Genomic DNA, 27,886 nt, shown 5'->3' with positions numbered 1-27,886 from the left:
TCTTGCCACCCCGACCCTCGTTCCCAATTGCGCCCTCGCCATGGCAGTCGCACCCCAAGTGACTGCGTGATCCATCCGCCTGCCACCCTGCCACCCTGCCAGCGCGCCCACTCCGCCCAAACCGCCCCTTCATCCCACCAAGAGCATGCCTTAGGCCCGTCGCGGGCCCCAACAACCACACCCGCACCATGTCGCCCAGCCAAACCTCCGGCCGGGCAGCGCGCTTTGCCCATATTCTTGCGCGCTTGCAGGAGCTCCCCAACTACGTCTGGGACTCGGAGATTGAGCCTTTCCATTCGGTCAGTGCCCGACGTCCACCTCCACCTCCACCTCGCCCGTCGCATCAAGTGCGCTAATCACGTGCAGTCGTATGACAATTGGCATTTCTTTGGCTACGAGAGGACGCCCCCGCGCCAGGAGCGCCCGCTCTCGAGGGGAAGGAGCGACATCACCTCGTCCACCTCGCATTCACCAGGCGCCACCCGCCCAGCTTTCCACCGCAGCCACCGCAGCTCCGGCTCAGAGGCGAGCGCCTCCACAGTCCAAACACACCATACGCAAACGACCGCCAAAGCCCTTGCCCCCGATGGCCGTCCGGTGGTGTGCCGCGTGTCCCACCAGGCTCTGCGACTGGAACGCGAATTCCACCTCTCCAAGCTGGTTGTCAAAGAGTCGGATCCTGAGGGCAGACACTTTGTCCGTCCCATAGAATTTGTGCGCCTGCCTGCAAGGCATGGAGAAGAGCAGCTGGTGGCCAGCATATTCGAAGCCCCAGGCCCCAACTTCCTCAAGGAATTGGTTGATTTTGGGCCAAACTGGTACAATTTTCGCAGAAACATCACCGACAGCACCCCGCCCCAACTAGATGCCCTGCTGTCCAATCATGGTGTACCCCTCCTGACCTTTCTCGATTTCGCCGTCGGATCCGTAGAGTGTCTGGAAATACTGCACCACGGCCATGAAATTGTCCATGGCGAAATCCGTGGCGATGCTTTCCACTTTGCAGAATCAGGAGCTGTCAAAATGATTGTGAGTGGTTTCTGTAGCATTCTCTGCAAGCAAAACCTGCTAAACGTGGTCAGAATTTTGGAAGCGGGGCACGTTCGTTTGAAAATGGCCTGACAAGTGCTGGCTGGAGTGCGCTGTCCAAGGAAACTGGAGTTGAGTTAAAGCTGGCTTTCATCTCTCCCGAACAGACGGGTCGCATGCCTGCCGAGCCGGATACCCGAACAGATATCTATAGCCTTGGCATCCTCTTCTACACAATGCTCTGCGGACACACTCCCTTTGACGGAAGCACTGCTCTTGATGTCATGCAAAACGTCATCAGCAAGCGCATTCCCCCTGTCTCTTCAACACGTCTAGACATTCCCGAAGCTCTCTCTCAAGTCATCCAGCGAATGACGCAACGAAGCATTGAAGACAGGTACCATTCTACCTCGGGACTCAAGCACGACCTCGCCCGCATACGCGAGCTGCTCTGTGAAGGCGATGTCGAGGGATTGAAGGCATTCCAGGTTGGCTCAAAGGACATCAGCTGCTTCTTTAATCTTCCACTCAAGATGATTGGGCGCGAAAAGGAGCGAAAGACGATAGTCGATGTGATTGAACGAGCAGCGAGGCACCGCCGCAACGGCGTCAAAAACCTGCAGAGCATGAGTTCAGGATCGTCTTATTCAGATCAGCGGCTGGATCTGCAATTTGATGACCTCATCTCGGAGAGTACCAGTTCGAGGGGTTCCGAAAGCAGGATGAACAGTGTCTCGGCAGACGGGCCTGTTTTCATGGAGGCGGCTCGATCAATACAGCAAGGCTCCCATGACAGCATCACCCAATCAGAAACGTCTACAGCTGACGGCAGTATGGACAACCGACCCCAGTTGCAGCTCACCCATAGAGGACGATCTAACAATAGCATTGAGAGCTCAGCACTCCATTCTCGCTCACACCAATCCAACGATGGTCTGCGGACTTTAGCAAGCACACGGAGACTACGGCGCAAGGCCCGCTGCGAGGCAAGCATAAATTCTGTCATCATCTTTTTGGAAAGCACTAACCTGTAGCAGGTATGTCGAGGGCCAAAATACTACCCGCCTTTCCAAATTACCGATCAATATGTACTAATCCATCATTGTAGGTAATAGCAATTGGCGGAGCTACTGGGCTGGGCAAGTCCCGCTTAGTGCAGAGCATACAGAGCACTGCGCGGAGTACGGGTTACTTTGCAATGGCCAAATTTGACCCCGATAAGAGGGCGCCTTTCGATCCCATCCTCAGACTCATGTCTTCCTTTTTCAGACAAATATTCTCAGAAGCGGATGTCACGACCGAATTTCACCAACGATTACGCCATTATCTCAAAAATAGCGGCGTTTGGATGGTCCTGCGGAGTTATCTTGATCTACCCGAGTGGCTCTTAAATACAAACAATGGACCCAACACACCCCAGCAAAAGGACATAGATTTTCTCAAGGATCGTCGCGCATCCTCTCCTGCCGTCCATTGTGGAGGTGCTGGGCACACCGCTGAAGCCTGGCTACGAAGTGGAGGCGCCTCCAAATCATCCCGGTTCATGAATGTCTTCATTGATGTTCTGCGGCTCCTTGCCATGCACAAACTCTGTACTTGGAGCCTGGAAGATGTTCAAAACGCCGATCCGGAAAGTGCGGAGCTCATACACCACATTGTTCAGGCCAAAATACCTCTTGTGTTGATGTTCACTTACACCGACGAAGAGACTTTACCGCGCGAGCTCGTTCCCCTTCTTCGAAATGCCACAAAGGTCCAGCTGCTACCGTTCACCGAAGTTCAAACCGCCGAGTACGTGGCGGAAACTCTTCACCGAGATCACCAGTACATTCTTCCCCTGGTGGCTGTTATTCAAGAAAAGTCTAGAGGGAACCTATTTTACATACGGGAAATACTGGACACGTGCTATAGGAAACGATGTGTCTTCTATGAATGGCGAGAGAACAATTGGGTTTTCGACTTAGATAAGGTCTTTGAAGTCTTCGAATCCCCAGACTATGGATCTGCTGTTACAGCAGATTTTATTGCCCGACGCCTGACTGATCTACCCCATGAGAGCAGAAAACTCCTTGCGTGGGCTTCGCTCTTGGGCGGTACGTTCTCTTTCGAGCTTCTGAAGAAACTCTTGAAGCCGACGGGCCACGAGCCCCCTGGGGCTAGACTGCCGCTCTTTGGCAATAACGAATGTGCAGTCACAGCACTCAATGAAGCACTCAAAGCCTACGTGTTGATGCCTGCAGAACAAGACGCTCGGTTCAGATTCAGTCACGACAGGTATCTGGCGGCAGCCTCCAGCTCGTTAGATAAAGAGTGGGACACCCAACTGATGCACTTTACCATTGCCCGAATGATCATCTCCGGAAAGGAGTACCTGGATGATCCAGAATTGAGTTCAAAGGCTTTGTATATGCAGAGCCGCCACATCTGTCTTGCTGCGGAGTTGATCAAGTCCAAGGAACAAATACGGGCTCCATTTCGTGACATGCTCTACCAGGCAGGAGAGACGGCATGTGAGTCTGGCGCGAGATCAACAGGTATCTATTACTTTGCACACAGCCTCAAGCTGTTGCAAGATGATCCATGGGATGAAAGCAAACCAGATGTCTCATATCAGGAGACTTTGCAACTCTTTGTTCGTTCAGCCGAATGCTATTGGCATCAGAGCATGTATGACGAAGCTCTTAGTCTGATCGAGACAACGTTTCAGCATGCGAGAAACCCGTGTGACAAGGCCAGTTCGTTCATCCTTCAATCCCGTGTCTTTGCCGTTCGTGGCGATAATCTGGGGTACGTAATTCCACATTCTCCTCTTACAGAAACGATTGTCAGGCCTTTCTTGAGTTAAATGCTAACAGTTTTCACTATCTACAGAGCACTTCAGGCTTTGAAGAACTGTCTATCTATGCTTGGGTATCCTATACCTGCCACGACGTGGGAAGCATGTGATGCACAGTTCCAAAAGCTCTACAGTAAGCTTCAAGCGACTGACAAGAACGAACTGCTTATGCCCCAATCGCCAACAAACGACCGCGTCTTGATGACCATTGGGCCTGTATTTATTGAGCTCCTTAGTGCGGCGTTCTGGTCAAACAGCTTGCTATTCTATCAAGCAACACTAATGTTAATCCAAGTGCACCTTGACCGAGGTATCGTGTCACAGGTAGCGCTTGCGTATGTACACCTTGGTAGCATTGCTGGTGGCCGATTCAACATGATACAGTTTGCTGTGGACATGGGCGATATAGCAAAGCGGATCTTCCAGATGTTCCCCGAAGATCACTACACTTTAGGCAGAGCTCAGACTCTACAGCCTTTGTTCCTTGGCCACTTGGAAGGGTCACTTGGCGATTTGATTCCTTTTCTGGAGGACGCTTTGCAAGCTTCCCTGACTGCGGGTGACCGCATTCTCACGCTCTTGAATGTTGGTGTTCGGGCTTATTTCAAAATAATGGCTTCTCATGACGTTGCTGAATTAGAGGCTTGGATCGAGGAAACACCTCTAGACGTGAAAAATTGGGAAAAAGATTTAAGAGGAGGTGTGTTCCTAGTGGCTAGCCGCCAATGCGCGCGAGCTCTTCAAGGAAAGACGGGTACAAACGACGCATCATCGATTTTCTCCGATCACGAGCACAATGAAGCAGAGTACATCGACTTCCTTGAAAACACTGCGAGCAACCCGAAGCGGCCAAAATCGATATACCTTGCTATGAAACTTCCTGTATTGGTGCTCTTCGGTTTCTACTCAGAGGCTGTTGCTCTTGGGGAGTTATTACTGCCCATGGTAAGCAGCATGTGGTGCGAACGGTCAAACTACTCGGTCCGGTATTATCTATCATTGGCATATATGGCTGTTCTCAGAGCGGACCCCCAGAATGCTCGCAAAGACGAAATGCTTCGCCATGTCCAAGATACACTGAAGCTACTCGAAGTGTGCTGTACAATTACGGATGCCAACTACCGAGGCTGGAAGCATATTCTCAGTGCCCTTCTAGCAGAGAGCATTATCGACTATACATCCGCACTACAAAATTACGAGAGTGCCATGGACCATAGCGAGACTTACAGCTTCACATTAGACGAAGCATTTGCTCTGGAGTTATATTCCGAGTTTCTCATCCGGAAAAAAGCTTATAGGGCAGCCCGTCACACGATCAAGGACTGTCTCTCGACATACAGGCGAATGTCGGCATTTGGAAAGGCTAATCACTTCGCGAGCAAGCACGAATCTCTTCTCGGTCGCGGTGCTTCATTTACTGTTCAAGACATTGGTGTCCAAACTTCGATCACTGAAACAAGCAACACAGCCTTCCGGTTCGAACAGAATGACCTGGGGACGGAAACAGCTGTTGACCGAACGCAGAACTGGATCGTCCCAGAGGGCACTCGTCGCCAAGAGTCCACTCAAGGCCTGCAGAATGGCCTATCGGCTGTTGGTCTCGACATGTTGGATCTTTCCTCTATACTTGAGTCAAGTCAGGTTCTTTCGAGTGAACTAGTGGTAGATAAACTCATGGCCAAGATGAGTTCGATTCTCTTGGAATCCACTGGAGGAACACTTTGTGGCATTGTCGTCGAGGACCCGCAGATTGAGTGGTCTATCGCATGTGTAGCTACCAACGAGCCCGACAACGACAGTGGGTTCAGTTCAGGTGTTACATCATTCCCTGCCAGCCAGCCTTTGGACACTGTGGATGATGTGGTGGCTAGACAGGTGACACTCTACACGTTGCGCTTTAGGGAGACTGTCTTTGTTCAGAACCTGCTAGAAGACGACCGTTTCTCCAACGTCTCAGACTCGTACCTGCGACGCAACCCCGAAGGCAAAGCAGTTATTTGTATCCCTATCGTACACAGTGACCATCTCTTGGGTTCGATTTATGTTGAAGGTCCGCCAAACTCGTTCACCGAACGAAACACGCAAGTCCTTCGGCTGCTGGTCAACCAGATATCCATCTCTCTGGCCAATGCGCTACTTTTCAAGGAGGTGGAGAGGGTTTCTGCAAGTAACGAGGCAATGCTCGAGATGCAGAAACGGGCCCTGGCGCAGGCACGAGCTGCAGAGATCAAAGCGAAAGAGGCCGAAGCTAATGCCATTCGCAACATGAAATTGAAGGAGGAAGCAGCAAAGGCCAAGAGTCTCTTTTTAGCCAATGTTTCGCATGAACTGCGCACGCCCCTGAATGGAGTCATTGGAATGTCGGAACTGTTGAAGGCGTCGCCTCTGAATGGAGAGCAATCAGGATATGCGGACTCGATTCGTGTCTGTGCTGATACGCTGCTTTCGATCATCAACGATTTGCTTGACTATTCCAAACTGGAGGCTGGCAAGATGAACGTCATGGAGATGCCGATTTCGCTCAATGAGACCATTGCCGAAGTTGTGCGTGCACTTGCGTACACAAATGCCGAGCGGGGCCTCAAGACGATTGAACAGCTGGAACTAGATCCGGAAATGCTAGTCATGGGTGACCCCGTCAGGCTCCATCAAATTCTCATGAACCTACTATCCAACAGCTACAAGTTCACGCCAAGAGGGTCGGTCACGGTTCGCGCAGTCGTTGATCAAGAGACCAGCGAGTGGGCAGATGTGACTTGCAGCGTCATTGATACTGGAATCGGCATTCCAGACGAGCAGAAGCAAAAATTGTTCCTTCCCTTCTCGCAGATCGAATCTAGCTCCGCCAGAAGCTATGGTGGCACAGGTCTCGGCCTTAGTATCTGCAAAGCTCTCATAGAGAATGTCATGCATGGAACAGTACGCCTCGATAGCCAGCCAGGCAAGGGAACAACTGTCACGTTCTCGCTACGCTTCAAGAAAGTGCCGAAAGCACGTGCAGGGGATCAGCAGCAGAGGAGTAGAGAGCCAGATCCTATGGCCAGGTTCTCTAGCCAGGAGAACAATGGCCATGAACATACTTCAGGTGGCTGCATTGACCTGTCTACTGTCCCAAGACGAGACCTACGGGTCTGTATTGCAGAGGACAATCTCATCAATCAGCGTATCGCTATCAGCTTCGTGCAGAAACTTGGGTTCAAATGCGATGCTTATCTGGACGGCTTCAAGACAATAGATGCTCTGGAGCGTGCATCGGAGAACGGCCGACCCTTCCACCTGGTCCTTATGGATGTGCAGATGCCGCATTGTGATGGCTACGAAGGTAAGATGCATATTCTCTACTTTACATTCAATGTGCACGCACTAACGACACGCAGCTACCAAACTCATCCGGAAGCATCCCAATCCTGAGATAAGAAACGTCCTCATCATTGCCATGACAGCTTCGGCCATACAAGGTGACCGTGAAAAGTGTAAGTGCTGCGCTCGACTAAGTTTGCGTTGGTAGACTAAGAATCTGGTCCAGGCATCGAAAGCGGTATGAACAACTACCTGGCAAAGCCTGTGCGCGCGCAAACTCTCAAGGCGCTGCTTGAGTCGTATTTGAACAAGAACAAGGAGTCTGAGGAGATACCAAATTTGGCAATCGAGGCGAAGAAGATGGTCAAAGACGCATTGAAGGAAGCCCAGACACTACCCAAGGTCACGGGTGGAAACGAGAATGTCAAGAAGGAAGTGGATGTCCAGAGCGCAGCGGCAGAAGCAAAGAAGGCGGATCGGCCATCGGGTGTGCGTATGTCGACTACTCAGCACATTCTTCCAAACGGGAAGACGGAGCCTGTTCCACCATCATGATAAAGTTTGGTGTGTTCTGGAAGGGGGGGGGGGGGGGGGGGCGGTGCCGCGAGGAGGCATGCCGGTCGCGCTAGGGTAGTCATCTTGTTGACGAGGTCTGGACGCTGATCGTAAGCTGCATTGCAAGGCGTTCCAAGTGCATCATGGACAGCGCGGTGGTAATGAGTTATGTATTTTCGATATCAGTGTGTATATATATATGAGATATACAACTTGACACATGTGTATGTTACATGTCTAGTGTACGTGGCTATAGGTCATATGCATGACGATGAAGGGGGCCAGGCTAGCTGGACATGCTCACCGCATGTAAGTGAATAAGTAGTTGTTGTTAATAGTTCGGCGTGCGGGTTTAGGCTTAGGCAGTGTAGGTGTGAGGGAGAAGAGGCAAGGTGCATACCAACGCGTCAGCGGATGGACAAGATACGCTCCGCCCTCAGCGACTCGCTGTGGTGGCCGAATAGCCGACCAAGCCGGGTTAGCGGCAGGACCAAAGCGCTGCGCGAGCGTGTCGCCGACTCCACCACGGTCGTTTGCAGACCCGCACCATCCGGAAGAGTGCGGCGCAGTGACTCAACCACACAGCGTGTCAGAAGTGGCTCATGAGAACGTGGCTCAAACGATGCAGTGGCTCAGTCGCCAATCAAGCGCATAAACGGCTGGGGTTCCGCGACACAACACGGCCGTGCTAAAAAGGCCGTGAATGAGGGAATAATCTTTGAACAGCTCACTGCATATCCGAATAGGAGCTTGCGTCACGCTCGGCAGCCGGCTTGTGCGCAGCTCAATTACTGGATAGTCGGCATGTCTGCCAGCCGTCTGCTGACTGGCCTTTTGCTGGTGTTTCTTTCCTTCTTTCCTTCTTCCCCATTCTTGTTGATCTGTCCAACTGTTGACTCCCTTTACCTGCTTACTTGCTTCTGCCTGACTTGCCTTGACAATTGTTTATATAGTGAAAAGGTGCTGCGCTTTCCCTTAATGGTATACGTCTAGATCCACCACTTTACGAGAGCGACCACACATCACATTGCCAACCATGGCCACCATTTCCCAATCCAAGCGACCACACTTCCTCCACAACAACCGAAGTGGGGGCAGCGTCTCCTCACGCTCCTTCTCAGCACCCGTTGAACACTCTCCAAGGGAGTACCCACGTGTCTTCCAGGGCACCGATGTCGTGCCTCAGAACCAGAGGGTAGCCCTCCATCGAATCATCGACACACACCAAGCCCTCGATCTCAAGTACGAGCAAGAGCAAGTCTCCACACCCACCAGCACCACAAGCGGACGGCCAACGTCTTCCTCTTCCTCCATCCTATCCAACGACCCCTTCGCCCTCGACCTCAGCAGCCTACCCTTCCAAGACGCAGAAATCCGAGCCTTTCGCTACCTCCTCCGCCTCTGGGACCCAAAATCCTATCCCGCAGACCCAGAATTCGATGCCGCCATCGCACCCCGCAAAGCGCAGTTTGAAGAAAAAGCAATGAAGCACTTCATCAACCGCGTGGCGCTCTGGGACGTAAGCGGCGACGCAGGGCAGGACATGACTCGGAGCATCTTTGCTTTCAGGCGGAGACGCTCACGGGCGAAGAGCGTGTCACAGACGCTGAACGAGGGCGCGGACGAAGGACTGGATGCGCTCAAGGAGGCTACGACGAGAGAGGGGCTAGCGCAGCTCATATGGACACTGCTGCATGATCCCAAGGTGCTGAATGAATCGGCGCTTGGGGAGAGGTGTATGGAGGCCCTGAAGGAGATGTATCGGTTGACGTCGCCGACGGGTTGACTGCGTAGGGCGCCGGTCGAAATATATAAAAGATTTGTATTCTTGAGTACTGCTGTTTGCTTTTCCTTGGGTACATGTGGTGTATTATTGGGTTGCCGGGCTAATAGTGCAATGTGAAAATCACAAAGTTAATCGAGATAGGGGGTAGGTGCAGATCAAAAAGGTATGCACTTGTGAAAGTAACACTTTGTGCTCAATCATGTGACATACAAATACAAATCAAGGTTTGGTCTTACTATTTCGAGGCTCGGGAGCCCGGTGAGTGTATTTTTTTTTTCGACATGTCATCAAATTTCAACAAGTGGCGTTTGACTTTCCATGAGCAGAAGTCGTTGTGTAGTGTAGACCCCTTATCGAAGCCATTATCAATCCCAGAAAAATGACGTCAAGTGATCATCCCGCTTTTTTTGCGGCTTCGGGCGAGTCCTGTAATAAACCGAACACGTTTCTAAACCTGCGCCGATCACATACATTACATATACACACAGCAAGCCTACGATGCCATTTCTTCAACTTGGATACAAGCGGATTCACTATGCGGATCTGGCGCCGGCTAATAGAAAGACACGAGAGACACTAATCTTCACGCATGGTCTGGGCTCGTCGCAGAACTACTATTATGCAGTATGCCAGAAGCTGGTTAGCAGCGGGTTCCGCTGCATAACCTTTGATAACACCGGCGCTGGACGCTCGCCATATACCTTTGTCGAGCAAAGTATTGAAACACTGGGCGAGGATGTTGTCGGCGTTTTGGATGTCCTGAAGGTGGACAAGGCCGTCTTTGTGGGGCACAGCATGGGAGGGTACGTTTCCCATTTGCGCCCAGCACAATCAAGCATTTTGGGGGAGTTCTTAAAAAAAAAGATGAAGAGATGATGAGCTAACTTCTGCTACGGTATCGTGGGCGCGCATCTTGCTGCTGAGCGTAGTGACCGCATTGTTGCAGCCATCCTTATCGGCCCCGTCTATCCCAACCCGGTAGTAGGACCTATTTTCGAGGAACGGATTGCGACTGTGGAAAAAGAAGGCATGCAGCCCATGGCAGATAGCATCCCGCAAGCAGCAGTGGGAAGCAAAGCTTCCCCGCTTGCTAAAGCGATGATCCGCGAATTGCTCTTATCACAGGACCCAGCTGGTTACGTATCCAACTGCCGAGTCATCATTAATGCAAAGGTGCCTCAGTACGGCGACATCGGCGTGCCTGTACTTATTCTCGCGGGCGAGGAAGATAAGAGTGCGCCGCTGGAGGGTTGCAAGAAGATGTTTGACGAGATTGGCAGTAGCGAGAAGAAGCTGGAGATTCTGCAGGGGATCGGGCATTGGCACTGTCTCGAAGCGTTCGAACAGGTCGCCAGCATGATTGAGGCGTTTTACCACGAGATCCAGTGAACAAGGAGGTCATTATCAACGTAGAACGATGCACGAACCAAGCGTTACGGTGAGCAACGGCGGGGAGAAGGAAAGTTTGGACAATGTGTCTGTGTGAAGATGTGTGTTATTGAGCAATGGCCATCATGAGGGCGGGTCAGCAACAAAACAGGTGCCAAATCATACCGCTCTTTTGGTCGCCCAGCCTTCGCGGAGTGTGTGCCCGTGGAATCGACGACGGGTTCGTGAGAAGCGCACGTGCGAAGCCGATCTCCCAGAAGACTGCATGCAACTACTGCTAGCCAAGTCCAGTAAGCCGTGCCGGCAATCTTGGGGGCGTGGGTGTGGATGCTGGTATGCTACGCCGCATGACATGATCATTGGCGCCAGTCCCTGCGCCAGGTCTGCTGTAAGTATTGGCGGGGGCCCTGTTGGCGCCCTCTCCTTCTCGTTTTCCCCTTGGCTATTTTTTACACGCCTGGGTGCAGCGGAGAGGGGCCTGTAAGCAGTAAGACGGCGGGCCGCGTTTCCATGCGCTTGACAGCCACCTGGCGGCAAATCTTAAGCAGGGAAGGGGGAAAAAAAGGTACAGATGTAAGTATATCTTTAGGCCCATGCACTGCACACATGCAAACGCCGTCCCGCCAGTGTGGGATTTGGTCCTTGTGTCGCGACCCTTACGGCCCCTCCCTCCCTTCCTTACTCCCCCCCTCCACCGTCGACTACGCGTGTGCCATGCGTAACACTACTACCGGTAGCCTTGCCCTTCACCCATCAACGTTGTCCGCGCCAGGTAAGTTGCTGAGTCGGGCGCGTGTGCGTGCATCTTGGCCTCGCGATGACTGGTGTGTCGCTCTCTTGATTGATTCGGTCCTTCCCGCCGTCCATGCAGACTTCCAGCCGGCCTATCTAGTGTGGCTCTAGTCAGTACACGAGGCTGCTGCTCCTTGCCACTTGATATCCCTTGGGACCGCACATCCCTTACCCCAACCTGTCACAAGGCCAGCCACAGCCAGCCTATGAATCCGCCTCGTTGTCGTTATCTGCCCTCCCACCCACTCACACATACGTTTTCACATGTCAAGCACAATGGCATCGTCACCCTACTTGCCGAAAGAGAGACACTCGCTTTGTTTAAACTCTCCTTCTACGATTGCGTGCGACCTCATCTGTGGCATATTTAGTGCACCCGTCATGCTTTGTCTCACGACGCACGGAAGCTAACCACAAATCCCCTCCCCCAGTTTTATTTCTCATATCGCTCCACTAAGTCTGCTTTCAAATACCTTGTCCCCACGCACGACAAAACCAATCTTGTGAGGCGGTGAACTGGGACCTTTTTTTTTTCCTCGCTACAGCCCGCCCACGCGCTCGGCTCAGCAGCCGCGGAAAACGCTTTGTTGCAAGACCGTTCGGTCGCGCTGCATCCTACTAGGTACGGTCTGGACCAACCAACCAACCAACGACTCACGTTTACGTTTTGGTCCTCCGGAGCCGCTTCTCTATATACTTAGCCGTAGCCGCCTCGCCTGTCTACCTGATCGTGTCGGTTGATTCCAATAGTTTCCAGGCGAGTCTCGCATACTACTGCGTCACTTGACTGGGCCCCCAAACAAACTACTTGGTGTTCGCATATCCTCGTTGCGACTTCGGCCTCTTCTCTTCTGCTCTGCGTCTCTACTTCTCTCTTTTTTACTCTCTCCCGCGCCTGTCTATGAGTGAGGTTTTTCGTCCGTTTGCGCCGTTACAATATTCTATCTGTTTCACATCTCGTGTTGGCACTGGCTGCTGGTATGGGCGTCTTACCCCTTGAGCACAGAACTTGCCTGATTTGGATACTAACTACCAAAGCAGACGAGTATCCGAAATTATCAACGACTAAGTCGATATTAACGGCATCTTAACGTTCAATATATCGGACGTCTACGTCACGGCCCTTTTTTTCTTGCTGCTTCTGAACCGTCCTCTTACATGGATCGACAATGGACCGAATAGATAGTGGATTCGCTGGATCTCAACATTCAAACATGGCCAGCGAAAAACCAGTGCTGCTTCACAGGAGCAACACGACATCTATCCACCAACGGAAGTCTAAGAAATCGGCTCTCGAGTCAACCTCGTCTTCTGTCCAAGTCGCGAATATGGAAACCCGTCGACCCGTATCAGAGCAGCGCTCAAGACCTCTACGCCAGCAATCCACAACCTCATCCGAGAACTCAACCAACCGATCCAAAAGCCGCGGTCATGGCTCAAAACCCTCGTCCAGGCGTACGTCTTGCACCATAGTCGACCCTTCACGACCAGCGCGCCACTACCGCGTTAAAAGCTTCCAAACCCCACCCACAGCCGACATCGACGACGTACTGGCCCTCCACTTCCGCAGCTGCAGCATCTTCTCCAATCCCTCTTATCAATCCCACTCTGGTCTTCCCTCACCCACACTCTCCCATGGCGACGCGTTTGGCTTCCCCAGCAACACCAGCACCACGCGCTTCAGCACCGACACTCTGCGCGTCGTCCAAGAATCCGACGCGCATCACACCCGCCCCACCACCGAGCCCACCCCTCTCAATGACGACGCCACCAGCGCTGCTGCCAAAAAAACAAACACGACTATGCACTGGACATCCCCTTGCACGCGCCAACGCGAGTACCAAAGAATCGACAAGGCAAACAGCGGCCTCCGCGGTTTCTTGCGCAGAATAACGCCTCGATGCGTGTCTGGCCCCCAGGAAAAATTCTACAGCAAGACAGATGAAGATGCTGGGTCTGTGCGGCGCTATCGCATTAGCAACGACGAGTACGAGGAAGACGATGGCAAAGAAGCCGACTTTGATCTACAAGCCATCAAGGAGAAGCAACACCAAGGCGCGAGACCTAGGACTAGCCCGGTCCCGAGGCCTGCGTCAAGACCAGGCATCAGGAAGAGGTGGACGTGCTTTTAGCCTCTTTTGGTGTGCTGAAGCGGATTACGACAATGATGACGATGCAGGGAAAGGCACTATGGCGCCTTTTTCTTCGGATTCCTACAGTGCGCTATTATCTGCTATATCTCGCTCTCTCTCTTTTTTTTTAACGCAGCAATGAAGGAGTTTGCTCGGCGTTAACATTACTATCCCCTTCCCCCTGTTTTCTTCTCCTTTTCCGCTAATCGCTGCAAATCGAGATAGCAAAGGCGTATCTTTTGTTTTGGTTCCCTTTTCCGGGTCAGTTCTTTTTTTTGGGGGGGTTTTTTGGTTGTTCGGGGATTTCCATTTTACTTCTTTTCTTTTCTCATATCACGATACCCACGGCATTTATATGTTTTGCGTGCAAAGTCTCTTTTTTTTTCATCCATTATTAGCGGTGGCAGAGAAAGAATGAACGAGAGAAAGGGGGGGGAAGGAAGAAAGCATTATACCACGGTTGCGTTACCTAGAAGCTAGAAGATGAGGACCGAAGTTTTTGTAATTTGTAGTTAGTATTGATCATTTCATCAAGTATGCATAGTGTTAATTTCGCTCTACATCAACCAGATCATGATGCGTGTACACAACAACCTCAGCGACAAAGCCCAAAAAAAAAGAAGAAGAAGAAAAAGGCGTACGTAGTACGAAAAAAATAAACTCTCAAAATCTCATATTGCACATCTACTACAACTTACAACTTAGCCTCCTCCTTCACACTCCCAATCTTAAGCTTAGGCGCATACTTCTTGAGCACATGCTCATTATGGTACTATCATCGCATAAACACGTTAGCTTTCCACACCCAGCCCCCCATAAACCGAAAAACAAAAAGCGCGCATAAACTCCCCCCCCTCCCCTTCTCAAAAAGATAAAAAAAAAAAAAAGACACATACCTTCCAAAACTGCTTACTAGCATCCTTACCACCCACCCTCTTCAGAATCTTGGAGCCACCAGGATGCTCGTCGACAAAACTATCCATCTTGTACACATCGCCATCGATGATAATGTACAAGCCCGTCTCCACCGTGTTGTGCTCGGCGACTTGCTTCGCGGTCAGGGATTCCGACATGGTGAATGTTTGTGTCGTGTGTGTGTGTAATGCGCACGCGGCGTATGTATGTGTGTGAGTGTTACGTCTCGGGTTAAATCGGTTGCGAGGGTGAGATTAGGGATTATATGTAGTAGTAGTAGTAGTAGGCACTGATAAAGCCGGGTACGTATGTACGCGTATGTATATATATATGTATGTGTGTGTGGGTGCGTGGTTGTGTGCGCGCGTGTTTCGTGAGGGCAGTGAAGAAGGGACGGGAAAAGAAATAGGCCCGGGGTTGACGTCTTATGGAGCGAGGTTCGGGGGTGGGAGCGAGGGAAACTGGGGCGGTATGATGTGGAGATGTTTTGTCGATGTGCCGAGGTTGAATCGAGGTATCCGCCAAGACTCCCCGGAGTCGACGAGTAAGCTATTTTGTGGCTGTTGTGATTGGTTTGGGCTAAACTACTGTATTGGGCTTTCCTGTAACGTTATGTTGTGCCATTTTTGCGGCATCTTGGTTTTTAAACACGGGGGGCGATGGTGCAACGTGTGACAAAAGGAACAGGTGAGGTTACGCTGGGCAAGCACGTCATTCCCCCTGGTATCCCTGCTGCATGTTTATCTAAACAGCTTATCTTCCTATCTATCGTGGTGAGGCAAGAGCAAAGAGCATGTCCATTTCGAAAACTTTATTGGTCTCATTTTTGTCCATTAGAGGGACAATGGAGGTATGGGTCGGATGCGGGAATCACTATATCGTCTCTCATAGGCCTTACACCAATATCTTTGTGAGGGGAAAGGAATCGCTACGTAGCCCAGTTTATCAGCAGCGCATTTCCGCATGGCTTAGAAACAGGGAATAAGGAAAAGTAACACAACGCCAACACCCACGGCCTATGCTGGTGGGAATCCTCACCAACACCATTCCCAATCTCTTCCGCGGAAGTTGATATACCTAGCACCCTGTCACAGAACTTAATAAGGACTGTTGACAATATCATTTCGACCGAGGTAGCTTCCTCGCACTCCACTCCTCCTTGCAGCTCCAACGCGACTCGCTGTTGCGATACTCTCTCTCGTTGGTCGCTGCAGTGCCCTCTTCGCAACCATATCAACCTCATTTGGTAGTGCAACGATCAAATTCTTATCGGAGCCGAACTTGAAGTTGTCAGCCTTGACCTCTTCAGAGTAGCGCTTGATGCTGTACGGATCCTTGCGATTAGCAAGAACCTTTTTGAGGCTCCAGGTAACGATAAAGGGACCAGTAGCCGTGATGATGGTGGTTTCTTTTTCATCAAGGCCCGTGTTGAAGCGTGCAGTAGTGAAGGAGATCGGAAGTTTGGTTTCGTGTTGGAATTGGGCAACGTGTGCTGGTGTGAGTGCGAGACGACGGGGTTGTGGTTTATCGTCTTTAGCGAATGACTTTTCGAACCCAAGTTTTCCGTCGTTCTTGCCGCCTTTTTGAAGCGCATCGATTAGAAGAAGGTAGGTTCGTGTAGTAGCGAGTACCCAACGACCGTCTGCAGAGACATCCATACCAATAATTGGATCTCCCAACGCGGGGATAAGAGTCTTTGCGTTGATACCAAGCCTGTCGAACAGGCGGATATCTCCTTTCTCGGACGCTACAGCAATGTGACCCTTGGCGGTAGTAGCAGCCGCAGAGAACGCATTTTTGGTGGCGTATTGTTTTAGCTGGTCATCAACAAGCTTGTTGCCAGCCAAGCGAGGGTCTACACGGTAGAGGGCGTTGCCGGAAAGACCCAGGAAGGTTTGCTCGCCACTCATTTGAGCGAATTTCTATGAGCCGTTAGTTCGCGATGCAGCTTCTGAATATCATAATTTTACGTACGTTTTCTGGTGCAAAGACCTTGACCGGAATGTCGTCATGCACCTTCCATTCGTCCACAACAGTACCGGTCTCAAGATCCATCCGGTAGAGGTTGTTCGGGTTCTCCAAGTTTTGCAGAATCATATCTCGATCCTGTTGATGAAGCATTACTTTGTGGGGATTGAAAGCTTTGCCTTTTGGAGTTTTGATGTTTGAAATAGTGGTGGAGAACTGCAGCTGATTGTCGGGAGTGTGCTTGAAAACACCTATCTTATCGCCTCGGACAACGAACGATCTGTCATGCTTGTAGCCTACAGCCAACTGCGAATTCTCATCTCCATCCTTGGGACGAGTCTCGACGTCGTCCTCAGACTCGTCTGAATCATAGTGTTCACTACGCTGGTCGTTGGTATCCTCGTCTTCTTCCTCATATTCCTCCTCTTCTCCCTCCTCCTCCTCCTCTTCTTCGGGAACATCCTCCATGGTCAAATCCTGGAATGCTTCCAGAACGTACTCACGATCGGTGTCCTTTGCTTTGCCCCATTTCATCTTGTTCAAATGCTCCCAAAGTGCTTGCATGACACCTTGCTGTACGTTCTCAAGTTCTTCTTGTTGGTTGAATTTTAGAAGCCATGAGTATGCAGAGCCGTCTTCCAGATAGTGATTGAAGATGAATGACTTGTATTCATAGTTGAATACTGGATTGATATCCTCCACAATGGGCTGTCCAAGCCACTCGCGCTCCTCGCCAACAATGTGTAACCAGTAGTTCCAGTCGCCGATCTCCGTCACAGTCACATTGACCTTGGGATCCTGTCTAATGAACATGCCCGAGGGAAAATCAAAGAGGTGGAGCTCGGCATCGCCCTCAACCAAGGTTTCGAGGGCCTGCGGTTGCGCGGCAGATGGTGGAGCAGTGGTGGCATCTTCCTGCTCTGGAACAGCGGCCTTGCCAGCAACCTTTTTCTTCATGTTTTCCTTTGTAGTGTTTGGAAAGAGGTCTTCGGTGGTTGGAAGTTCGATCGGTCGGACGAAGGTGGTCGAACTTGTGGGGCTAGCAAGAGGGCTCGCGTCAGGAATGGGCTCTTCGTAATAGGCGAGTGCAGCAAGGTCGTCTTCAGTCGCGTGTTCGTGATTTCGCCTGAACTTTCTCTCGTACTGGCACTGCAGGGCAACACGCTCAAAGAGGGCAGCAGTCTCTGGCTTGACTGAGGGGTCGCAGACAAACTCCCAGAGGTCGTCAACGTCGCCACTCAGGTCACGCCAGGCAAAGATCTTCTCGCCGGTGGAGCGTACGTCGTCGCGCAATCGGAGGTCCTCGTCAAGCAGGAAAGTCTTCTCGTCCTTGTCTCCAGCTAGCGCGTCTAAAGCTGCGTCCTCGTCCTCCTCGGCGAGTAGATCCTCCTCACCCTCCTCGTATGCGCGCTGGACAACGAGCTGGTACTGAAACTCTTGTCCCGTGCGGCGGATGGTGGCAGCGGCGTCTTTGAAGATAAGCTCCGAATAGCCCTTGACAGAGCGAGGTCGAACAAGATAAAGTTGGCCCTGGGGGATTTCGACGATGGTTTCCTTGGAGTTATCACCAAAGACAAGTTTACCCACTGGTGTTACAAAGTTAGTGTCGTCGCAGCAACGGCGGGGGAGGGGCATGCGCCGGTGAGAGCAAGAAACGAGCAAACAAAGCGGCACTCACGGTTTCGGAGCATGAACATGGCGAGGACGCGGTATGGTTATACGATGACGAGCTGAGCTGGTCGTAAACTCGAGGAAAACTGCGCGTCAAGGCCCATCCAGGAAAAAGCGACAGGCGCGGGCTACAAGGCAGAGGCGTGCAATCATCACGACGGCAAGGGTCCGGTATGCAATAGCTCGCTTAAGCAACGTCATGCTGGCCTAGCGGCAGGCAGCAAGCACTCCCCACCATCCAAGCCAAGTACCACAGACATGTGTTTTGCCAAGCACCATTGTACATAGAACCAGTAAAGCACTGGTGCCAACTATTTTAATTATTCCTTTCGTGTCCTCGGCACGCCGATCCGTCCGTCACTCCTAGACAGATACACTGTCATAGTCTCTATCCCATCGCTACTGCAAAACTACACAAAAAATACTTGCTCGCTTTTTTGGCCGTTACATGAACACGGGAACAAGAAAAAAACAAAAAAGAAGCCAGGGATGTTGCAATTTCCATCGCCCACTCCGTCCCGGGCTGCCGCCTTTAAGCCTATTTGGGTATCATGAATCGCCTTTGTTTGCCAGTACATCCTCCCCCCGCACCTGTTCTCTCATGGCGACTTTTGCGCGCCCCATACAATGCTTTCCATGAGGGCATATGGAGAAGAGTCCAGATCCAAACCAAGCAGTGGAGACTGGGAGAACATGTTGTCATTGTCGTTACTAAGTGCGTTGTTGATGTCGTGCGCCGTAAAGACGTGCATGGTGGGCGACGCTTGCGAGCCGGTCTCGCTGGTCTTGCGTGTGTGTGTTGATGTGATACTGAGCAGCCGCTCAAGCGCCGAGACAGATCTTGTAATAGGCGTCGCGAGCTCAGCAGGGTCGACATCCTTGGTAACATCCGTGAGGACTTGTATCACGTTCTGCAAAAGACCCCGTGCACGTTCATTACGATTGTGCTCACCGAGGATTCCAAGCAAAAGGGCTGAGCTGAGAGAGCGGTGCACGGCAGACCACGATCGTGTTGCAAAGGGTGTCATGTTTTGAAGACCGAGAAAAGCCTCAACAGTATTGGTCAGACTGTCGATGCATGTCTTGCGCAGTGTCTTCGAAAGGTCAAAATTGGCTGTGGCTGGACTGATGGCTGGTCGACACAGCTCCGAAGTGACATATGAAATGTGGAGATACAATGCCCAGTGCTCCAGTTGATCTCGCATAGACCGGCATCTTCTCGAATCTTTTAGATAGTCTGCTGCATCTATCATGATTTCTTGAAGCTCGTTCCGATGCTCGGTGATCCTCATCAAAGCATCGTGCGAGTTTTGTGGTCGTTGGCGCTCGCGCACAATGTCGAGACCTACTTTGCACAAGCGATACATGCTCTCGACATATGTTCTTGTGCCTGGCGCCGTGTGCTGGCTCATTGGTACCGTGTGGTCGATGGTAGTGGTTGACGAAGCCCTGTCGTATGAAACAGAAAGTAGTGAGTCTTGCCAAAGCAGTGCCCACCACACCTTGCTCCGAATGACCTTCTGTTGCACTGGTGTTGATGGTGGGCATTGTCGGTGTAATCCTAGTGTCTGGGAAAGGCGAACAGTCAAGCCCATCAGACTCCAAGCGACCCCGGCATTCATGTTGTTCGAGATGACGTTTCCAAGAATAAGGAGGGTTTGTATGTTTTCGATGTTCGCATGTGACAGAAAGTTGGTGAAGCGTAAGCACTCGAAGCTGCAGCATACATAGACCTGCGAGGTCAGCTCCCGTTCTCTCCTTGTAAGGTTGGAACATTGACATCCTGATGCCAATATCGCAAAAACAAGACCTATCCAGTGGAAGTCTTTGCCGTGGATCTGCTGATCGGTTACCCCATTGTTGCCCTGTGAACTTGCGCGGTTGATCAGAAAGAGTAAGAGATCAGATTCGATGGCTTCAATATCGGCCACGGCGGGATAGACTGCGTGTGCGGTTTCGCGATAACTCCGGAAGAAACTCAGACATTCAGAGTCGCTCGGTAAGGCATTGGCCAGCTCTTGAGCGCGTAGTATCGATCCGTGAGGCAGGCCCCATAGATCGACAAACGGATATGTAGCACTCTCGTTGTCCAGCCCAAATATTGGCAGCATGCTTTTCTTGCCTAACAAATCCTGTACTCCCGGCGCCCATTGCGTGTCCCCCCTTCCCAAAGCCATGACGAGAGCCGGGACTGAGCTGGGCCCGATGTGTATTGTTTGGCCAGTGATGTCGTTGCGCGTGTGTATCCCTTGCGTTCGAACGTGGCTTTGTTCGCCGTCCATGGGCGCTGCAGCAGCCAAGGGTGTGTTTCCAGATCCATCTCCTGGTGAGAAACCATTCACGGGTGGCGGTATTTCTGCGACACTGCCTACAGCGTTCTTCAGGTCGTTGAGCGACTTCTCAGCCTGCTGCAGCTTGCCACAAATGCGCTCCCAGTCCTGCCACGGTCAGTCTGCGTCTCATTCCCCTTTGTACTCATAAGCGCACCTCTCGTGGCAGTGTGACGGTACCGCCATGTATATGAACCAGGCCGTTGGAAAAGTCGTGTCCGTTGCTCTGCCCGACGGCGAGGTTTATCCGTTTCGCAGGCGGGTGCGACTCGCTGGGTGGGTGGTAGGTACATAGTTCAGGATGTTCGCGAACAACACACGTCTTGCATGGCACGTTTTGGTCGCATTTGACCTTGCGTTGTCGACACGGATAACAAGCCTATAGAAGAATCAAGAGTCAGCGCATCTCCGTGGGGCCGTGGTTCCTAACAGGCCAGAATGCGCCGGGTCGTATAGCCCAATTCGGTAAACCAGAGAGGCCGTCTGCTTGCAACTCCCGGTGCTAACATCTAGCAGCCATCGCGACCTCCTCTTTTCCATATCTCTCGCTCTTCCATGCGCTCCATTCCTACACTCTACACTGCACACGACGCATCCGAATAGCGTACCTTGTACTCTCTCGCTTTCCGCTTCCGTCTCAAGATCTCATCCACATCAGCTCGTGGTGGCGTGTCTTGCATACTAAATCCATTTGGCGCATGTGGATTGTGCTGGTCTTTGAGTTCGTCCATGGTCGAAGCTCGGGGGAAAGTCGTGGAAAGTCAAGATGGGCCGGATAGGCGCGCTTGGTGGAGTGTTGTTCGCTCGGGCTTTCCGCTCGCTGAAGCCCCACTCCGGTAACTTCAGGATCGCCGGCTGGCATCCGGCCCAGCCAGTCACGCGATTTGTCGCTGGCTCGTACCCAAATCTTCCTCGACAATCCTCATCATTACCCTCACATATGACATCACCGCGCTCCAAGATCCACGCGTCAAATTATAGAATTTGCTAACCTATGAGTCAATATGTCGATTTTCACTCACAGTTTTACCACCTCTTGGCCGGGGGGCGTAACGCGAAGACAGGAACGAAGACAACGATTGAGTATGGATGATTATTGAATGCTAAATACATACAAAGAGGATTATATTCGATACAATCCCTCCAAACGCCATGCAATGCAACTTAGAAAAAGGAATTCCCCACAGCTAAACACTACTCGCGCCAGACAATGCATCATGTCGTCACGTGACGTATCCGCACCACCTTTCTTGATCGCCACTTACACAACCTGCTTCTCATCTTTGTTCTCGGCCTCCTCGCTATATGCGTAGTGCGAGTGAGCCCGGATCCTTGCACCGTAAAAGTAAAACACAAAGGGGATTGCACAGCAAGCAAGACCGATGAAAGCGATCAAAGAACTTGCCCATTGGTCTCCAAGGCGGTCGTACATCTGATTTGTGAACAGAACGACCGCGGCGCCCCAAAAGCTACGCAAGAATGTTTTGGCGGCCAGCGCAGAAGCTGCCTGGTGCTGGTACGAATCGACTAGATAGTTGTTTGCCGCATTGTAAAGGAAGATGAAGCCAAGACCGACCGCTCCGCCTCCAAATGCAGGGCCAGCCCAGTGAAGGTCTTTGTAGCTTGTCCAAGCGAAGATGAAGACACCAATCGGAATAAACCAGCATGAGCACATCATGGGAATCAAGCGTACTTCCGCTGGCGGGTGACCGTTGTACTTCTCCGAGAGCTTGATGTAATGCTTGTTGACGAGGGGCGCGCATGCAGCAGAGAGGAAAACACCACAAATGAGTGGAATGAACATTAGCCCAGTCGGTCCTGCGCCCCAACCTTTGCCTTTCTGATAAACAATGGGGTAGGCAACGAAGAACATGTACAAAAGGCCATACAGTACGGACATGTACAAGGAGATTAAGAAGACGATGAGTTCGCGGAAGAGCAATTGGAATGGCCGCAGGAGGAATAGCTGGAGGCGCTGGCTGAAAGGTCGCATATCGAGGTCTTGTTCTGTGACGTACTTGTCGTCGCCAGTTTCCTTGCGCATCTTCTTTGCCCTATTCGCGAGAATCTTGGGCGCATACGTCTCCGGGACCGTGAATGAGATCAAGATCCATATGATACCGCTGAGGATGAGCTGGATCCAGTAGAGCCAGCGCCAGCCACCAGCTGCACCAAGGTAGCCACCAACTAGGGGGCCAACCCCCGGTCCACAGAAAGGAGCTGCTGAAAACACAGCCATGGGTACACCTCTCTCTTCTGACCTCCACATATCCGCCAATGTGCCGCCCACAAGTGTCATGGGCGCCGAGAAAGCCACACCAGCAATGAACCGAGTGACCAACAAAGTACCAATGTTCTTTGCGACGGCACCAGGAATCGTAAAGATGACGGCAACTGCGAGTGTAACAGTGTATACAGGTCTCCTCCCCCAGATCTCCGACGCAGGCGCAAAAGCCATAGGACCAACACCAAATCCCACGACAAAAAGCGTAATGGTGAGAAGAGACACTTCCTCACTGACTCCAAACTCAGCACTCACGCCCTCAAGATCGGCCGTGATAACAGCAGAGTTGAATGCCACGACGAAACATGTCAAAGCGACACACATTGTGCACCACCACTTGAACGCCTTGCTCCAGTTCTTGGGGTTCTCCTTGTCGTCCACGACGAACGTGACCAAGTCGTACTTTTCCACCTTGCCGGCGTTGGATCGCACTTCTCGCACTATCTGTCCTGAGACTGTTTCTTGTGTGTATTCTTCTAGAGCAGCATTGTTGGATAGGATACGTGTGGGGAGGTTGACGAGATCTTCGGCTGTTGGGGCTCGGTGGAGTGGTTCGACCGTTGTGCTTTCGGAGGCAGCATCGTTGTCGTTATAAGGAGAGTGCGAGGGAGCATCAGCAAGGTCCCTTGATGCTGGGAATCGGATGCCTTCTGCAGCCATGGTGGGTATAGTTGAGGACCACTCGAGGGTCCTATATCGAAGTAGTTATTATAGATTGAAAAAGATACCAGAATGATAAAGATCCAAGTGTTGATATATTCCCAGTCTTACTTGAGACGCTCGAAAAAAGAGAGGCTAGAAAACCACCTTGAAATCTACTGATGCAGAAACCCAAACCGCTCGTGCTCTCCCTCCCTTCATATATACTTCTTTCCAATTTCTCCATCAGCAAATGAAAACCCTTTCCACCCTTCTTCGTACGATGCCATTGACACATGCACTCACACGTTCCCAAACACCCGGATATCTCTCGGGCCTTGGCACCTCTAATCGCCCCGTCAGATATACGTTCGCTTCCGACAGAGTGTACACTCACACTCACACTAACCGCGGAGGCGACGAGCCGCACTGCTTATCCGCTCATGCGCTATACCTAATATGGAATAGCAAGAGGGTGACTACGCACGCTGCGGATTTCCCGAGAAAATTCCGAGCGGAAGGGAGGGCTGCTTTTATCGAAGCCCGGTTTATTTAACGAGTTTTTTTTTTGTTGGCAAATATGTATGATAACGTGAGGCATTTTCGAAAGGTTTCAAGATGCGGACAGTTGTTGTTCAGGGGTAGTTTGGGAAGGCGATGGGGTGCTAGGGTTGGGGTGCTGGAGAAGGAAATAGATGAGCCATGATAGAATCATGATGGTTGTGATAGCGATTTAGATGGGGTGACCTTTGGATGTCAAATTCGCAAGTTATTTCACAGTGATATAATTGTATGTTTGCCCTGCTGATGAGCATAGGGATGATAGTCGATGCTTGGTGGTAATGTCTTCTTGGCCTCGTGTTGGCATTTGAGGGAGTAGTGTGATGGATCTACGTGGCGCAAGGGGGCTTGTCATGGACTCTCGAACACGAGGCAGGCATCTAACAGCAAGGAAACATATGTTGGCTTTACTTGAAAATTTGTCACAGCTGTAGCATTAGAGCACTTACTTCAACTCATTCCTGCTTCTAGGAACGTTGGCCTCGGCTGTCGATAGCGCTGCGTAGTTGGGGGAAGGTCCGTTCACTAGTAGGGGACTGCCAGGATCTACGCAATCATGAGAGGAAACGTAATCATGTCACCTGTTTTCTTTCTGTATTTTACTGATCTACATAAATCATCTGAGTATACTTCCAGGTTAAATAAGCTATGCTCTATGCTGATTGCTACCTTCTGATGTAGACTTCAGCTGGCCGTAAACCTTTTATTCCATATTAACACGAAGGTTCTATTATCACCCATGTTAAAATTTTTACAAAAATTGGTCTGAATGTTGTTAAAACCCAAAGCTCAGTGAGGCAAAAACATATTTGCAGCGATATCATAACATCATTGGTTCTTCTGGCCACCATCAATACAAGACTGGCTTTTAGATTTTAAGCTGCCAAATTCTCAAGAACAAATAGCCTACTCCTATAATGGTGCGAGGAAATACCATTAACTTATCACCGGATACATAGCCTAAGATAAGTATTCTTTTAGGCGATTCCCGCAATGGGCTTAACCCAAGCACTGTACCCTATTCAACTTCGAAGATCATATTGCATAATACCTGCAACTGGTATTAACGGTTTTACGCTCGAAAACCCCAGTGCAAGACGTTATAGCAGAGTAACCGCAATCGTTTCTATCATCCCATAGATTAAGTAAGTGGTCTGTTTGCAAGTGCAAGTGCACTCGCTACTCAGCCAACAAGTACTACAAGGATACTCAGCGAGATAGAAAGAAACAAAATACTCGAAGATGAGTCGTAGAAAAAAGATGTTTAGCCGACAAGCAGATGCCCCAGTCCACTTGCAGTCGAATTGACAAGGGAAACGATTCCCACAGCTTTTCACTAGCAAAAGTGCAGCAGTCTATACATGGCCATTTCAATCAACCCGAGTTCTTTTTGTCATTTCGATTTCAAACTCTAATCTGGTTTTCCCTGCGGCAACGTCACGCGCTACAAAACCGCTAAACAGACAACCCTACGCGCTACCTACTGCCCTATACTGACGAGTGACGGCCAATCCTAACTTACATGTACCCCCCCCCCCCTTTTTTTTTGTCAGGAAGTAAGATTGGTCTGACAACGTTCATAGGCGGAGCTAAGCTATATTGGTATTCTTCCGTGTCGCCCCTTCAAATAACTGTGACTCGCAGCAAAATCCACAAATATCATAAGCAGCGACAAAGAGACAGGCATATTGTATGTAACTATGCACTGTCGGAAAAACAAAATAAGCGTCAGGGTAATTATATTTGTAAGCGTGACCACTTGGCGGCCGAGGGAAACTAATTTTTTCAAGTCTTTAAGACTTGGCATTTTGGATAAGAAAGAGAGAGAGAGAGAGAGGAAGGGGTAAAATGGGGGAACGAAGCAGAGGGTCAAAAAAGACGCTGGAAAAGTTATCACTATAAATAATTATCCGAATTATCTTTAAATCTACTACTCTACACAATCACCGATATAAAAGAGAGAAAAAAAAAAGAAAACAATCCTCTCTCTCTCTCCCACTTTTAAAGTTTCATATCAAGCATGAAAGAAGAAATACGTTCAAAAGACTTCGCGTATTGGATATAAAGATACGAAAACTAATTCCAACCAAAAAAAAAAGGCCAAATACAACAACCCCTTTCCCCTCAACGCAACCCCGCCCCCTCACCCCGATAAACCCTGACCCAAAGAAACCACACACACCCCCTCTTCCCCCCCTCAACAATCCAAGTTATATACAACCTCACCCCCCTCCCAACGCATTTCTATTCCTTACCCACAAACACCGTACTCTCATCCACCTTCTTCTCCTGGCCATTCTCGGCCACCTCACTCGGCTGCACAACCTGGCGGCCCTTCCACTCCTTCATCAGGCCACCGAGCCTCTTCCGAATGCCATACTGGATCCAAAGCGGGAAACCCCTGAGCTTGGGGACGACGCCCCACACATTCTCTGGCAGAACGATATGCTGGCTCTTTCCGCTCAGCACCGCCTTGACAATCGACTCGGCCACCGTCTCCGGGTAGAGGGCGCCGGTGGGATCGAAGCCCTCGAAGAGCGCGGTGCGCGTGTAGCCCTGGCACACGGCCACGGTGCGCACCTTGGGCGCCTTGTACGTGTTTACGAGTTCGGTGGAGAGGCCCTCGTGGAAGGTCAGGGCGGCGGCTTTGGAGGAGCAGTAGTCGACCATGTTGGGCGCGGGGAGGTAGGATGCGAGGGAGGCGACGGTGACGATCATGCCGTGGTTGGTGCTGATCATGTGGGGGAGGAATTGCTGTACGAGGTAGTAGTGGCTCATCGAGTTGACGCGGAAGGTGAGGTTGATGTCTTTTTCCGTGGATTCGAGGATGTTTTTGCCGCGGGCGACGCCTGCGTTGTTGATGAGGACGGTCGGGTTGCCGAGGGCGGCGCGAATAGCAGAGGCGGTTTCTGCAATGGCTTTGGGGGACGAGAGGTCGCATTTGAAGAAGCTGACGGATGGGGGTGCTGAGAAGGTTGTTAGCATGACATGTCCTTCTTCCTTCTCCTCCTTGCAATTAAAGTTGAAGAAAACTAATCGGTACGTCAGACATACCTTCATACGTCAAGTCCTGGACATCCAGCACAGCGATTTTAATCCCCTTCTCAGCAAGCAGCTGCACGACAATCTTGCCAATTCCATCACTACCACCAGTCACAACGACAACCTCGCGATCCCAGTAATACTTGTCGCTAGTCCAGTTGTTGATGACGCGGTTGCTCAGCCAAGTACTGGCCGTATTGAACAATCCCAGGCCAAGCAGCGTCTTCAAATGCTTAAACGCATTGGAGTGCTCGGATGCAAGCGAATTGCCCTGCTGCGTGTAGCGTGCGAGCAAAAAGATTGGCAGTGTAAGTGCAGGATTAAAGGCCGTTAGCTTGAGCAGGTTGACCAAGGTATCGCGGGTGATTCCTAAACACCACGTCAATTGATATGTTTCAACGGCTACTTATTCTAACAGCTGAATGTCTTCATGACACGTACCCTCGCGTGCAAGGCTCCACTCGCTTCGAATCGGCATGATGGACGACTTTCGGATGGCAATAGATGGCTTGACTGGTAGAAGCAGAAAAAAAAGGAGAGAGTATGTAGTAGACTGCGCTGATCGCAGTGACCGTTGGGCATCTTACATGGTGTCAATGCGCCTTAAATGCCCTTTGCCTAGTATGGGAGGGAGCAGCTCGAGTTGCTTGGCTACGG

General features: G+C 51.0%; 7 protein-coding genes across 7 annotated transcripts; 4 read left to right on the top strand and 3 right to left on the bottom strand.

The window, feature by feature from the left end:
* Positions 1-188: 188 nt before the first annotated feature.
* PSV08DRAFT_192817 (uncharacterized protein) lies at positions 189-7,744 on the top strand (the record flags this gene model as incomplete). Its single annotated transcript, XM_014222714.1, has 7 exons — positions 189-299; positions 367-1,029; positions 1,083-2,030; positions 2,138-3,816; positions 3,901-7,187; positions 7,243-7,338; positions 7,392-7,744. 7 exons carry the CDS (start codon positions 189-191, stop codon positions 7,718-7,720), a joined length of 7,113 nt encoding a protein of 2,370 aa, XP_014078189.1. The 3' UTR covers positions 7,721-7,744.
* Positions 7,745-8,580: 836 nt separating this feature from the next.
* PSV08DRAFT_1739 (uncharacterized protein) lies at positions 8,581-9,709 on the top strand. The gene has a single exon (XM_014222713.2). It carries the CDS (start codon positions 8,757-8,759, stop codon positions 9,504-9,506), a length of 750 nt encoding a protein of 249 aa, XP_014078188.1. The 5' UTR covers positions 8,581-8,756; the 3' UTR covers positions 9,507-9,709.
* Positions 9,710-9,948: 239 nt separating this feature from the next.
* On the top strand, positions 9,949-10,895 carry PSV08DRAFT_406487 (Alpha/Beta hydrolase protein; the record flags this gene model as incomplete). The annotated part of the gene is made up of 2 exons (XM_014222712.2): positions 9,949-10,309; positions 10,436-10,895. Exons 1-2 carry the CDS (start codon positions 10,005-10,007, stop codon positions 10,893-10,895), a joined length of 765 nt encoding a protein of 254 aa, XP_014078187.1. The 5' UTR covers positions 9,949-10,004.
* A 1,956-nt stretch (positions 10,896-12,851) lies between these two features.
* PSV08DRAFT_397919 (uncharacterized protein) lies at positions 12,852-13,923 on the top strand. The gene has a single exon (XM_014222711.1). The coding sequence runs from the start codon at positions 12,857-12,859 to the stop codon at positions 13,817-13,819; it is 963 nt and encodes a 320-aa protein (XP_014078186.1). The 5' UTR covers positions 12,852-12,856; the 3' UTR covers positions 13,820-13,923.
* Positions 13,924-14,306: 383 nt separating this feature from the next.
* Positions 14,307-15,021, bottom strand: PSV08DRAFT_255627 (cytochrome b5-like heme/steroid binding domain-containing protein). The gene is made up of 2 exons (XM_014222710.1): positions 14,716-15,021; positions 14,307-14,591 (listed from the first exon to the last, which is right to left on the bottom strand). Exons 1-2 carry the CDS (start codon positions 14,890-14,892, stop codon positions 14,514-14,516), a joined length of 255 nt encoding a protein of 84 aa, XP_014078185.1. The 5' UTR covers positions 14,893-15,021; the 3' UTR covers positions 14,307-14,513.
* An 810-nt stretch (positions 15,022-15,831) lies between these two features.
* On the bottom strand, positions 15,832-23,647 carry PSV08DRAFT_367252 (VID27-domain-containing protein; the record flags this gene model as incomplete). Its single annotated transcript, XM_066093123.1, has 8 exons — positions 15,832-16,656; positions 16,709-18,288; position 18,749; positions 19,000-20,811; positions 20,861-21,055; positions 21,312-21,442; positions 21,734-21,806; positions 21,974-23,647. The coding sequence occupies 8 exons, from the start codon at positions 23,645-23,647 to the stop codon at positions 15,832-15,834; spliced, it is 6,291 nt and encodes a 2,096-aa protein (XP_065949950.1).
* A 2,576-nt stretch (positions 23,648-26,223) lies between these two features.
* Positions 26,224-27,866, bottom strand: PSV08DRAFT_406485 (uncharacterized protein). Its single transcript, XM_014222706.2, has 3 exons — positions 27,671-27,866; positions 27,242-27,598; positions 26,224-27,153 (listed from the first exon to the last, which is right to left on the bottom strand). Exons 1-3 carry the CDS (start codon positions 27,705-27,707, stop codon positions 26,432-26,434), a joined length of 1,116 nt encoding a protein of 371 aa, XP_014078181.1. The 5' UTR covers positions 27,708-27,866; the 3' UTR covers positions 26,224-26,431.
* Between the last annotated feature and the right edge of the window lie 20 nt (positions 27,867-27,886).

This window comes from Bipolaris maydis (genome assembly GCF_028858645.1).
Source record: "Bipolaris maydis strain C4 unplaced genomic scaffold PSV08scaffold_1, whole genome shotgun sequence".
NCBI lineage: Eukaryota > Fungi > Ascomycota > Dothideomycetes > Pleosporales > Pleosporaceae > Bipolaris > Bipolaris maydis.
Note: the sequence above shows the minus strand (reverse complement) of the source record. Positions and strands in the feature narration are given on the sequence as shown.